The sequence below is a fragment of the Mustelus asterias genome, chromosome 12 (assembly GCF_964213995.1).
Source record: "Mustelus asterias chromosome 12, sMusAst1.hap1.1, whole genome shotgun sequence".
NCBI lineage: Eukaryota > Metazoa > Chordata > Chondrichthyes > Carcharhiniformes > Triakidae > Mustelus > Mustelus asterias.
In genome coordinates, this window is record NC_135812.1 from 6,352,765 (window position 1) to 6,366,823 (window position 14,059).

The following is a 14,059-nucleotide window of genomic DNA, read 5'->3' on the forward strand; positions in this document are numbered from 1 at the left end:
CTACCAATTGTCCAGTCAGCCCTCTTCAACTGAAGCTATTTAAACCAAGGCATTCACGTCAGGCATTCTTAGTTGCAAAGTTTTTTGTAAAAGTTTAATAAGGAAGGCAGACTTTGTATTGACAGTACATGTGAAAATCAAATCAATTCTTGGAAGTCTCACTTTTATTAGCTCCACTGACAGCTTTCTTTATATGCTTTATATTCAATTTCAGGCACTGGGACACTGAGAATAATGTAACTGCATAAACCCACACAAATGAATACAAAAAGTCAATTACCTCTTTAGGCCAACTATTAAGGTCAACTTCTGCAATTATGTATTGCATTGAGCAGCATGGTGGCAAGAGTGGTTAGCACTGCTGCCTCACAGCTCCAGGGATCTGGGTTCAATTCCGGCCTTGGGTGACTGCGCAGTTTGCACATTCACCCCGTGTCTGTGTGGGCTTCCCCAAGGTGCTCCGGTTTCCTCCCAGTCCAAAAATATGCAGATTAGGTGGATTGGCCATGCTAAATTACCCCTTAGTGTCCCAAGATGTGCAGGTTAGGGAGATTAACTATGGTAAATATGCGGGATTAGAGGGATAGGCCAGGACAGAGCACCTGGGTAAGATGTTCTGTCAGAGAGTTGGTGCAGACTCGATGGACTGAATGGCCCCTTCTGCACTGTAGAGATTCAATGATTGAACTATTTGATGCAAAATGATCCTCAATGGAGGTTGGCACTGCTGATAGTTAACACTGTTGAAGGAAAAAACCAAACTGTGCATTCAGTGTTAGCACATATGAGGTGGTCACTAAAAGCCTTTGCAGCAGCACAGAACGTATCCAGATAAGGGTAGTCAAATGACCTGCACTCAAGATGTTGCTGACCTCAAAAACGTAGTTTGGAAAGGTATGCTCGCTATTTTTTTTTCAACTTTCAGGGAAACTGAGACCATGCAGGCAGTTACAGAAACAAATCTGTATCCTGTTTGCCTTGTGCTACGCTGTTACTGGAACTTCGGTAAACATTATGCAAATTATTTCTATGAAATCTACCAGAACAGTGAGAAAATCTCGGTTTAGGATCCACCTGTGGTTCAGCAGGTGAAGGTTGGTGGAGTAGCTAAGCCGTAGAGAAGATTCAGCAGTAGCCTTAACGTCTCTGCATTTGGGATGAAAGGAATTAAATACAACTTCCTGGTTCCCAATCCTGATTGCTATTCGGTAACATAAATGATCCCCAAGGATAGGGTAGGGCTGTGAAATGATGCACTTAGTGTTTGGGTGGACAGCAAATTCTACTACAGCTCACACATTGAGAAACCACATGGGTGAAGTATCAGAGAACAACTTTAGCAAGGCCATCCAAGAGGAGGATTACAGATTTTGACCTGTCCAAATAAGCCTGATGACAACACTGGTGTGATATGGTGCAGTTTCAAACGTACAACACGACTAGATTTTCCATTATACAACATTTATGCAGCTTTTCTAACACTTATTACAAGAGCAGAAGTGCACCGAAGCCAAGAAAATACATTTTTACAGGAATGCCTGAGATTTTATGAATTAAAATGTTATTGCAATCTCCAAGAGTTAGAACTATTAGACTAAAATGTTAACTACACTGGAATTATTTTATAATGCAAGCAGTTGAGAAAGAACCCAAATAACAGCATTTCACATCAACTTTTAATGCAACAACTGATATTAAATTAATAAATGGGGACTGGGTAGTTCTGGTCGTTCACGCTGATGGGATCTTCTGGTCCAGCCAATGGCGCACGCCTGCCACAGGTTTCCTGGCAGCAAGGGTACGTTCAACGGAAAACCCCTTTGACAATGGGGGGAACCGGAAGATCCTGTCGCCAGCCAATGGCGGACCTGCCCATGATCTCTGCAATTTGTCGATCAAACTTACATAGAAGCACATTTAATCAATTCCTATAAAATTCCTAAGCACAGTTTCATTAAGATAAGCAAATACCAAACATTTGACTCAAAATGCAGCTTACATAAAAATAATAAAATTTATTCAGCAGCTGCGGCTGCGCTCAGCTCATTGTGCCCAAATTGCTAAGTTTCTATTTACCTTGATGATTGAGCATGATGTTTTCTGGCTTCAAGTCTCGGTAGATAATACCCTTCTGATGCAAGTGCCCCAAAGCCATTGAGATTTCCGCTAAATAAAAACTTGATTTGTAGGGAGGAGGGGGAAAATAAAAGCATTAGTTTTTTCAATTTTGGGAGGAAGAAAGTTACACAACAGCTTTCTCCTGGAAATGGTATGCCAGTAACCATATATTTTAATGTCTTAACTTAGAACAGTAAGAAGTCTCTCAACACCAGGTTAAAGTCCAACAGGTTATTTGGGAGCACAAAATTTGGTGCTACCACATAAACCTGTTGGACTTTAACCTGGTGTTGAGAGACTTCTTACTGCGCCTACCCCAGTCCAATGCCAGCATCTTCACATCTTAACCTAGCAATGCAGAATATCTTCCAAATTCAGATGAGCTATTCCGTTATAAGTTGTAACAAAATGAATAGATAATTTACAATCCCAGTAAAATGACAAGATTTTCACACAGCTATCCATCTTAAATCGAAAGAGTTCACAATTTTAATGGTCTTCACCCCATAACATCTGATTTACTGTCGCAGCAGCAGCAGCAGACCTCCCGTTGTCACATGCATTCATCTCAATTAAACGAACATCACTTAGAAATAAGTAGAACTACATCCGGCTATTTCATGATACACTAGAGAAATCTTGGATCTCTGATCTTCCCTTTCCAAAAAACTCATTAGGGATCATTTTAACATCTAAATTATGTGCTGACAAATGAAACCCTTGTCCTTCTGCTCTGCCAGTTATGAGCAATGAATTGCAGGCTATTTGGTACATTCCTTGCATTTTTAAATTCTATTTCCTCATTCCTCCTCAAAACCACAATTTGCAGCCAATGCTATTCTAATGACAAGTCCTAATAGGAAGCATACACAAATGGTCCAGGATGGCTTTTCCCTTCTAGACTGGCTGCAGCAGCCAAGATCCTGTTGGTGTTAACCACTCTGGGCACATAGGTAATTTCAACAATCACCTCTTCTCAGATTTTTGATCTGTTTTCTGTTTAAATTTAGGAGATTTTTCTCTCTGTATACTTCCAATTGTTTATTGGATAAATTCCAATCGGGAAATAGTAAGAAACTTGTGTTCTTGAATGAACAGCCATTTGTTCTATTGTAAAGTGTTACTATTCACCATCAAATTTGTAGCTATCGCCTTTAGAATAATTTATATTATGAAGGCTGCCAGTTTCCCAATTTAAGATTTCTTCAGTTCTTAAGTGTTTCAAATGGTTTGCTCAAGAGCAACTTTCCAAGCTTTGCACCTTAGTGCACCAGAGTACTAATTGGTTAAATGGAAATTCGCTTTCCCGATACTACACACAAGGGTTTTCTCTCAGCTAAGAGGGGTGGTGGTCAGAGACAAGGAAACAGAAGAGACCAAGCAGAGGTTGGTTAACATTTTACAGGAATTAACTGCATCCACGTTAATAGCTGGATACAATATGACAAACGGAATGGAAGTGGCCATCTGCCAGTACATTTTGACTCGAGAAAAATAACTCCCTGGAGTGCAGTCTTAAAGGAAAACCAGTCTCAAACCTGGTTTGGAAATTGAGCCAGGTTAGAGTTTGCCCCCAAACACTGATTCCAAGTTTTGCGCTGCTCAATTGCACATGGCTGGGAACACTTTCTTTCCAAGATACCCTGTTCTGCATTCCGATAAAAATATGGAGTAATTATGGATTGAGGGCCAAGTCCAGTTGATTTTCATCATTTCCTAATCAGAGCCCAGCAAATGAGGCGGCAGCAGCAAAGGTAGTGGAGAAGGCAGGAAAGGAATGGAGTAAAGGAAACAAGATTGTCAGGTCTGCTAATAAGCTACTACAGACACTCGGAGCAGCCTTGAATTAAGCTGGAGCCACTGTTTTGGTTACGGAAGTAAAACTAGGCAAAGAGGATTACAATACAAGAATTCAGGAAACTTACCCAGATAGTCAATACTTTCTTATAAAAATAAAGGTAAATAAAGGTCCCACCCTTGATATAACAGAATTTCCTAATCTAATGGAGTTCCACTCAAGTTGTCTACCCAGTGAATTAGCCAAGGGTTTTCTTAATAATACAAGTATGATCTGAGCACAAAGCCAATTGTTCATCATCTTCTTTTACATAGAATTGGAGGGTTTTATTAAGTACAAGCATCAGGTCTTTGGAGCTACAGTGGGTAAATAAAATTGAGATGCAGATCAGCCACAAGGGAAAAGAACAGAAATAGATCACTCCGACCAATTGGTCCATGTTGGTGTTTGCCCTCCACACAAGCTTATTCCCCCCCCCCCCCCCTACATGGCCCTATCTCCTTTTATTCTCTTGTTAACACATGCATCAAGCTTCCACTTAAATGCATCAAAGTTGTCCGTTTTAAATACTCATGTGGCAGCAAGTTTAAAAAATTTTTGATACAGGAATTTTCAAAAATTAAAATATGCAATAATTCAAGGTAGAAATGCAGTCGTAAAACTTTATAAACATTATGATGTCTCAAAGCGTTTCACTTTTTTTTATAAGATGAGTTCATTTACTGGAGACAACACCATAATCCAACCCTTACTTTGGACGTGTTTTGTTCTGGTGGATTTATTCAAACTGGAATTCAATCTCTTCAAACCACGTAGTGCAATGTTAATCCCAAAACCACCAGAATTGTGACTTTACAGGAGCAGTCTATCCTCATGCAGAACTGACTCATGATGACTTCCACTTCCTACACGCAACAGCTCTGCTAACGCAAGGACTTTTCAAGCAGCCTGATCTGAATCATCAGGCAGGCCACAATGAGGAAACAACCAACCTAGTATTCCCAGGGAATCAAACTGAAAAGGATTCTAGGCTCCCGTCCAATCGACACCTCAGTAAATGCTTTATTTCAGATGTGTTTTGATTGGAAATCAGATTAACTGCAGACCACATCCTTCAAGAGTTTATCACCAGTAAAGGAAACAGTTATGTCAGATGTCCAAATTGAATCCAGATGCAGACAGTTCAATCATATTTGGACTCCTTCACAGGATGTTTCCACTTTTGGGGTGTTCAAAATATGGCGCCATAAATACAAGGTAGTCAATAATAAATCCACTAGGGATTCATGAGAAACTTATTTATCCAAAGAATATTTAGAATCTGGAGCTTCCTATCACATGGCATGGTCAAAGCAAATAGCTTAGATACATTTAAGGTGAAGCTAAGTGAGTGACTGTTGAGGGCTGAGGTTCCACTGCATAAATTGAGCAAAGAAGTCAGTGCTGACACTCCAGTGCACTGCTAAAAGTGCCTCACTGCCGTTTTTGAATAAGACATTTAACCCTCTTGGGTGGGTGCAAAAGATCCCGTGGCACTAATTCGAAAAGGAGTTAGGTCCAGTGTTTTGGCTAATGTTTATCCCTCAGTCAACATCACAAGAGAGATTATCTGATCATGATCATACTGCTTTGAGAGCTATCTGTGGAAATTGGCTGTGGTGTTTTCTACATTACTAATAACTACTACACTCAAAGGTACTTCATTGGTTATAAAGCACTTTGGGATATCCAGTGATCATGAAAGGTGCTACATAAATGCAAGTCTTTCTTTTTCAGAATAATGAGCCTCCAGTTTAAGATGGAGAGGAAGAGGAATTTCTTCTCAGAGGGTCATTAATCTTTAAAACTCTTTACCCCACAGAGCAGTGAAAGCTAGGTCAGTGAATATATTCAAGGCTGAGTTAGGCAGTTATTTGATTTACAAGGAAATTAAGGATTATGGGGGCAGGCAGGAAAGTGGAGTGAGGCCACGATCAGATCAACCATGATCTTACTCAATGGCCTGGCAGGCTCAAAAGGCCAAATGACTTACACTTGCTCCTATTTCTTATCTTATGAATAGGATATGGCAATAGTGCTTGTTGCAGCAGAACAGGAGGAGCTTGTGATACATAACAGACCAAATGGCCCATTTCGACATTGTGCTTCTAGTATCAGTAATACTCCACTCACCAAGCAGTGTCTTCCATAAAGATTCCTTCCCTTTCCAGCTGCATAAAGAGTTCTCCACCTGCAATGACATAACCAACGAATGTAGGAGCAAGTAACCAAATGAGCACAGTGCCAAAAAGGGACTGAGGTAATATTTTAGTTTGTCAGCTGTAAAGAAAACCACAGTAACAATGGGAAACTGTCAAATTTATTTAGAACCAAAATACCTTCAGCCAACAAGGCAAATGCACAACTTACATTTTCCCATCAATGTGCGTGCGTGTTCAATCAGGGCAAAACAATTTCATTTCATTAATTATCACCCTTCTACTGCACTATTATAAAAAAAAATCAGGTGAAAATATTTTCATTCGATCATACCAGGGTTAAGGACAGGGTCATTTAGATCACGGCTCATACTTTCATTTACTACATTAATCCTCGCAGTCCAATTGTCTTTTTTAATGTCAGACTCAATATGCTGAGATAGGTTCATTCCACTCCAAGTCTGAACAGGAAATTTACAACAACATGGCTGGATGTAAAACAAACTACACATGCAGCAAAGTATCCGCGTGTCCATATAAATCAATTTATTACAACATCTTTCAATAACACTAAAAATATTATCTGGTCATTATCACATTCCTGGTTATGAAAGCTTGCTGCACACAAACTAGCTGCCACATTTCCTACACTATAATGGTGACTACACTTCAAAAGTGCTTCATTGGCTATAAAATGCTTTGGGGCAACCGGAGGACATGAAGGCCACTGGATAAATACAAGCTTTTTCCGTCTATAAAGCAACCCCTACAACAATCTATGACTGCAAAACTTTGAGAGACAGTGATTGGTGTATTGTAGCATACATTTGTGATCAAACACCAATACTCAACAATAGCACCTGATCAATGACTATCAAAGCAGGAGTTGAACATTAAAAGCTGTACTTAAAAATAAGACAGTGCAGCATATGTGGAAAAAAAACCAAAGAAAGATACTGTTGTTTAATGTATACTCAAAATTTCACCCAGTCAGAATTAGATTATACATTGAGATATATAGAAACTTCAATCTGGAAACAGGCCAGTTTGCCCAACCAATCCTTGTTGGGATTTTTCCTCAGCAGTTAAACAGTTCGAATCACATTGCTCCACCCTACTGCCATATCCCTTCAGCCTCTTTGTCTTCATCCACCTACTCAATCAGATCTTGAACGTTGACCAAGTTTTTCCCACAATCATTAACTTGAGAAGTGAATTCTACAGCCTCAATTGTGCAAATAATTTTTTTTTGCTTTCACTTCTAATTAAGATTTAATCTTGTATCCACGGTCTTTTGTCTTTCACCCCTTTACTACAACAGTCTCCTTATATTTACCCTATCCCAATTGTTTTGTTATTGTTCGAGAAAGGAGTCCTATATAGATTTTAGGAATTTCATTCCTTTTTCTCCATTTACTCACTCTGCATCACAATTAATCAATGGGTAATTAAAAGATCCTAAAGCAATAATTTCATTATAAAACAGAATATGCTAGAAAAAAATTATAATAGAGAACAGTGCAATTAAACAACTACCTCAGTTCTGTTTACACTGAGGAAGAGACAAATAACTTCCCAGAAATGCTAAGGAATCGAGTGTTCAGCGAGCAGGAAGAATTATTATTACAAAAATAGTGTTAGGGCTGAAAGCTGATAAAACCCCAAGGCCTGATAATCTACATCCCAGGGCACTAAAGGAGGTGGCCATGAAAATAGTGGATACACCGGTTGTCATCTTCCAAAATTCTGTAGATTCTGGAACCGTCCCGGCAGATTGCAGAGTGGCATATGTAACCCCACTATTTAAAAAAGGGAGGGAGAAAATAGAATTACAGACTGGTTAGCCTAACATTGCAGGGAAAATGCTAGAGTCTATTATAAATGATGTGAAAACAGGACACTTGGAAAAAAATCAACAGGACTCAACATGGATTTGTGAAAGGGAAATCATGCCTGACAAATCTACTAGAGTCTTTTGAGGATGCATCTAGTAGGATAGATAAGGGTGAACAAGTGGATGTGGTGTATTTGGATTTTCAGAAAACTTTTGATAAAGTCCCACACAAGAGGTTAGTATGCAAAATTAAAGCGCATGAGATTGGGGGTAATATATTGCTAGGAATAGGCAATTGGTTAGCAGACAGTAAACAAGAGTAGAAATAAATAGGTCTTTTTTGAAATGGCGGGCAGTGATTAGTGAGATCCCACACAGATCAGTGCTTGGGTACCAGCTATTCACAATATACATCAATGATTTGGATGAGGAAACAAAAGTGACATTTCCAAGTTTGCTGATGACGTGAAACTTTGTGGGAAGGTGAATGGTGAGGAGGATATTAAGAGGCTTCAAGGTGATTTAGGCGAGTTGAGTGCGCAGGCAAATAAGTGGCAGACGCAGTAGAACGTGGATAAAAGTGAAATGATTCACTTCAGATGGAGAAACAGAACGCAGAGTATCATTTAAGTGGTGATAGATTCGGAAATGTTGACGTACAAAGGGACCTGGGTGCCCTAGCACGGAAAGCAAACATCTACGGTATGTTGGCCTTCATTGCAAGAGGACCCGAGTACAGAGCAAGGGTGTCTTAGTGCAGTTGCAGAGGACCTTGGTGAGTCCACACCATATCTAATGGCTAATACTTAGATATTAGCGCAATGAATTCACCAGACTGATTCCTGGGATGGCAGGATTGTCGTATGAGGAAAGATTAGGTTGACTGGGCCAGTATTCACTGGAATTTAGAAGAACGAGAGGGGATCTAATTGAAACATATAAAGTTCTGACAGGGCTGGACAGACTAGATGCAAGGATGTTATTTCCTCTGGCTGGAAGGTCCAGAAACAGGGGTCGCAATCTCAGGATGTGGGGTAGGCCATTTAGGACTGAGATTGGGAGAGATTTCTTCAGAATGGTGAACCTATTGAATTCTCTACTACAGAATGCTGTGGAGGTCAAATTACTGAATAAGTTTGAGGAAATAGATAGATTTCTAGACAACAAGGTGTCAAGGGATATGGGGAGAACACTGGAGCATGGCACTAGGGGATCAGCCATGATAATAATGAATAGCAGAGTAGGCTCTAAGGAGGGAATGGCCTGCTCCTATTTCCGATGTTTCTTAGCAGGTCAGACAGCATTTGTAGAGAGAAACAGATGTGTCAGGCCAATGATGACTCTTCATTAGAGCATTAACTCTGTTTCTCTCTGCACAGATGCTGCCTGACCAGCTTAGTATTCCTGCATTTTGTTTTATTTCAAATTTACAGCAGCTGCAGTGTTTTGCTTTTTATTAATAATTGTTGTTCCTACTCAGCGCCCTTATGCAAATGCAGATTTTCTCTTCCATATCGTTCCCACAATTTGAGGTCTATAATACATCCATACAAATGTAGGAAAGCCTTTTCCCTCCTGCAGTCCCAATCATATTCATTATCCCCTTTCTCATCTACCTCAACACTCTGGACATCATGTAGCCTTTCTTAATAATATTACAACTGAATGCCTCCTTTCTCTTTTTTTCTATCCTTCTTGAATATACTATAGGTATATTCTAATTGATTTATTTTATAACCTCATTCAAAGAGGTGGCCACTGAAAGCAGCCTAAATTTAAAATACCATATCTATCTATTTTTCCGAATGCAAACAGCAGTCCATACATCGGATTCACCAATACAGTGCTGCAGTGAAGGAAAGGTTGCAGGTGCGATCCATCAAGCTAAAAGCTTGCTAATTTCTCACTAGGAGAAAAGCCTCAAGGGGGGCTTTTGCCAGTATTTGCTTTGAGCTTGCACATTTGTACTGTTTTGGGAGCAAGCCATCCATCTGTCTCCAGGCGTGATAGGACAAGACAGAGATTTACACACAAAAAACTTTAATGGGACTGACCACTGAGATACTCCAGGATGAGGTAGAGTTTGCCTCCAGTCTGGAAAGCATACATCAAGTCCACGATGAACGGATGCTTCACGTCCTCCAAGATACTGCGCTCTGCTTTAGTATGTGCAGTGTCCTTTGCATTTCGAACAATCATTGCCTGCCAAAGCAAAATAAAAATTATTGCTGCAACAGTTTGTATGACTATTTAAGACTGCCCAATTCAAATCATTGCACTAGAAATGGGACTGGATGCGTATATGATTAGAACACAGCAGCATCAGATTAGGGTTTAAATCCAGACATATCTGACAAGATTAAAGTCTTCCCCTCTGTCAACTGTAAAGTTTTAAATTAAACAAGTGTTAACAGTTCTCAATTCAGTTGCTAGTAAGCTGACAGCAGAAAGCGGTCTACAAATTGCACTGCCAATCAGGGGGGTCATAATGTAACTATCAGGGCAAGTGGCAACAAGTCACTAGAAAAGGGACACATTTTTGAGGTTGGGATTAGTCAACAACATTTCAGAATACCACAGGTATGTTCCACACAGCCTGCCCTTGTTGCTAGCGTTTTATTATGTATATATGGAATGTGAGTATAATTCGCAAGGCCAGCATTTATTGTCCACCTCTAATTTCCCTGAGGTGATGAGCTACTTCTTCAACTGTTGCAAGTACACATGATGTAGGTACAACCCACAGAGTCAAGAAGGGAGTTCCAGTGAAGGAATGTGCCGTTGACAGTCGGTACAGAAAGTGGAAAAATAGATTCCAATGCTGGGAAATGAAGCTATAATTGACAAACAGAATATTCATGTCACATCAATCCAATATAAAAAAATGAAAATCCCAATGAGTGGGGGGGCTGAAATAACATCACAGGGTAAGTCACCCCAGAGCATCTGCCACAAAGATTAGTGTTCAGTGTAAACCAAGAGAAAGGACATAAAAACAAATGAATGATATCAGGTTCAATGCTGCAATGAGTGTGGAATCCATTCTTCTCAACATGACTAGTCAATTCCAGCACTTTCCATAAATGTCACCAATGTGCACCATAATTGACAGGCAACAGCATTGGGTTTAAAGAAAGGCAATATAACAGCGTTTCCTCTTGCAAGGGAGAATGCTCTGGCAGCCTTAACAACAGTGGTTAAGTGTACCATTCAGTTGGCTGAACCAAACGGATCAGTAAAAATACAACATTTGATCACTGTATTAAATTAACCAATCACAGCCAGATGATGTACAAAACCTCTGGAATACAAAAGGGACTAACAAACTGACCAGGGTTTGTGCTCTTGTCTGCTGTTGAAAAGTGTATGGGCTTGGACCATGGCAAGGACAGGATCAGGCTTAGGAGTGATTGACCCCAGTCTAAAGCTTTCTGTCAAAGCTCACAAATAATGAACAATTATTTAGATGAGGCATTGAAATACAATCAGCAACTGTGGAACATCAATTCAGCTTGTCAGCAACTTTAAGATGGAAGGGGAGAAAATGCAGAAGTTTAACAGATTTTATTTTTGCTTCATTTACAAAAAGGACTACTTTTCTTCCCACACCATGTTTTAAACTCTAGTTGCTTTGATAGGAACAATAGCCAATTCCACCATGCCTGATGCATACCTCAGCTCCATTTAGAGTCAGAGGTTTACAGCATGGAAACAGACCATTCGGCCCAACTTGTGCATGCCGCCCTTTTTTTTTAAAACCCCTAAGCTAATCCCAATTGCCCGCATTTGGCCCATATCCCTCTATACCCATCGTACCTATGTAACTATCTAAATGCTTTTTAAAAGACAAAATTGTACCCGCTTCTACTGCTACCTCTGGCAGCTTGTTCCAGACACTCACCACCCTCCGTGAAAAAACTGCCTCTCTGAACACTTTTGTATCTCTTCCCTCTCACCTTAAACCTATGCCCTCTAGTTTTAGACTCCCCTACCTTTGGGAAAAGATATTGACTATCTAGCTGATCTATGCCCCTCATTATTTTATAGACCTCTATAAGATCACCCCATCAGCCTTCTACGCTCCAGAGACAAAAGTCCCAGTCTATCCAGCCTCTCCTTATAACTCAATCCATCAAGTCCCGGTAGCATCCTAGTAAATTTTTCTGCATTCTTTCTAGTTTAATAATATCCTTTCTACAATAGGATAACCAGAATTGCACACAGTATTCCAAGTGTGGCCTTACCAATGACTTGTACAACTTCAACAAGACATTCCAACTCCTGTATTCAATGTTCTGACCGATGAAACCAAGCATGCCAAATACCTTCTTCACCACTCTGCCCACCTGTGACTCCACTTTCAAGGAGCTATGAACATGTACCCCTAGATTTCTTTGTTCTGTAACTGTCCCCAATGCCCTACCATTAAATGAGTAAGTCCTGCCCTGGTTCAATCTACCAAAATGCATCACCTGGCATTTGTCTATATTAAACTCCATCTGCCATTCATCAGCCCACTGGCCCAATTGATCAAGATCCGATTGCAATTGGAGATAACTTTCTTCACTGTCCACTATGCCACCAATCTTAGTGTCATCTGCAAACTTACTAACCATGCCTCCTATATTCTCATCCAAATCATTAATATAAATGACAAATAACAGTGGACCCAGCACTGATCCATGAGGCACACTGCTGGTCACAGGCCTCCAGTCTGAAAAACAACTTTCTACAACCACCCTCTGACTTCTGTCAAGAAGCCAATTTTGTATCCATTTAGATACCTCACCCTGGATCCCGTGAGATTTAACCTTATGCAACAACCTACCTTGCGGTACCTTGTCAAAGGCCTTACTAAAGCCCATGTAGACAACATCAACTGCACTGCCCTCATCTACCTTCTTGGTTACCACTTCAAAAAACTGAATCAAATTTGAGAGACATGATTTTCCACTCACAAAGCCATGCTGACTGTCCCTAATCAGTCCTTGCATCTCTAAATGCCTGTAGATCCTGTCTCTCAAAATACCTTCCAACAATTTACCCACCACAGATGTGAACCTGTAGTTCCCAGGCTTTTCCCTGCAGCCCTTTTTAAAATTTAGTTACCATTGCTCCATGTTTTTGGATAATCTTACCAATAATTTGATAATTTCAGTCTTGGAAAATGCAAATACACTCAGCTTTTTTGGTTGGGTGTTTAGTCAAAATTTAGTCAATCACATTTCAGTGCAAGAAAGTGCTTCTTGATTTCATTCTTGAATAGTCTAGCTTAATATTATTATTCTGTATTGCCACACCAGAGAAAATAATTTCTATATCAAATCCATCATAAAGTTTTAAACTTGACAGGCAGATCACACTTTCAGCTTCTAAACTCACAAGAATACAAACCAAGTTTATGCAACCTGTCCTCATAACTTTAAGCCTTGGTATCATTCTGGTGTACATCTCCACTATTCCCCTTCCAAGGCCAACATATCATCCCTAAGATACGATGCCCAAAACTAAATATAGCCTGATTCCAAAATATCTGAATCCTTTTGAGAAAAAGGAAAATATTCCATTAGCCTTTTTGATTATTTTTATACCTGAACACTAGCTTTTAGTGATGTGTATACCTTGACCCCAAAGTTCTCTGCTCCTCCAAAGCTCCCAGTCTTTCACCATTTGGATCCAAGGAAGCCAAATAAGAAAATCTTTCACTTCCCCAGATTGAAAATCATCTGCCAAGGACTGAGTCAGTCACCCTAGTCTGCCTATACCATTTTAGAACTTCCTGCTCCCAGCCTGCGCCTATCAATAGAGCTATTTAAACTGGCTGATTTTAACGTTGGGATCAAAAAGCCACGAGCACCCAAAAAACAGGAGCAGCTAGTGCTGCAGATGCTCCTCTTTCAGTATTAGTTACAAGTAACATCAACATGCATCAACAAGCACTCAAGAGTGCTTCCTGCACATTTTTGACATCATGTTGTAGGAAGCCACTGTGGCTATTTGTGGAAACTTTATTTTTAGCTAACCTTTATAACAGATTAGTGCATGACAGTACTGACATTCAAGGTGGGAGGTACAGTGCAGATTTAATTTAATAACTGACATTTTTAAAAT

At 39.9% G+C, this 14,059-nt stretch overlaps 1 protein-coding gene across 1 annotated transcript in view; it reads right to left on the bottom strand.

Moving 5' to 3' along the window:
* The window catches only part of LOC144501204 (ribosomal protein S6 kinase beta-1-like), a 70,556-nt gene that overhangs the window by 30,466 nt on the left and 26,031 nt on the right, over positions 1-14,059 (bottom strand). The window contains exons 5-7 of the mRNA XM_078224645.1: positions 10,003-10,150; positions 6,089-6,146; positions 2,077-2,177 (exon numbers count right to left, since the gene is read on the bottom strand). Of these exons, the coding sequence (XP_078080771.1) occupies positions 2,077-2,177; positions 6,089-6,146; positions 10,003-10,150 (307 nt within the window). The remainder of the gene's footprint in view (positions 1-2,076; positions 2,178-6,088; positions 6,147-10,002; positions 10,151-14,059) is intronic.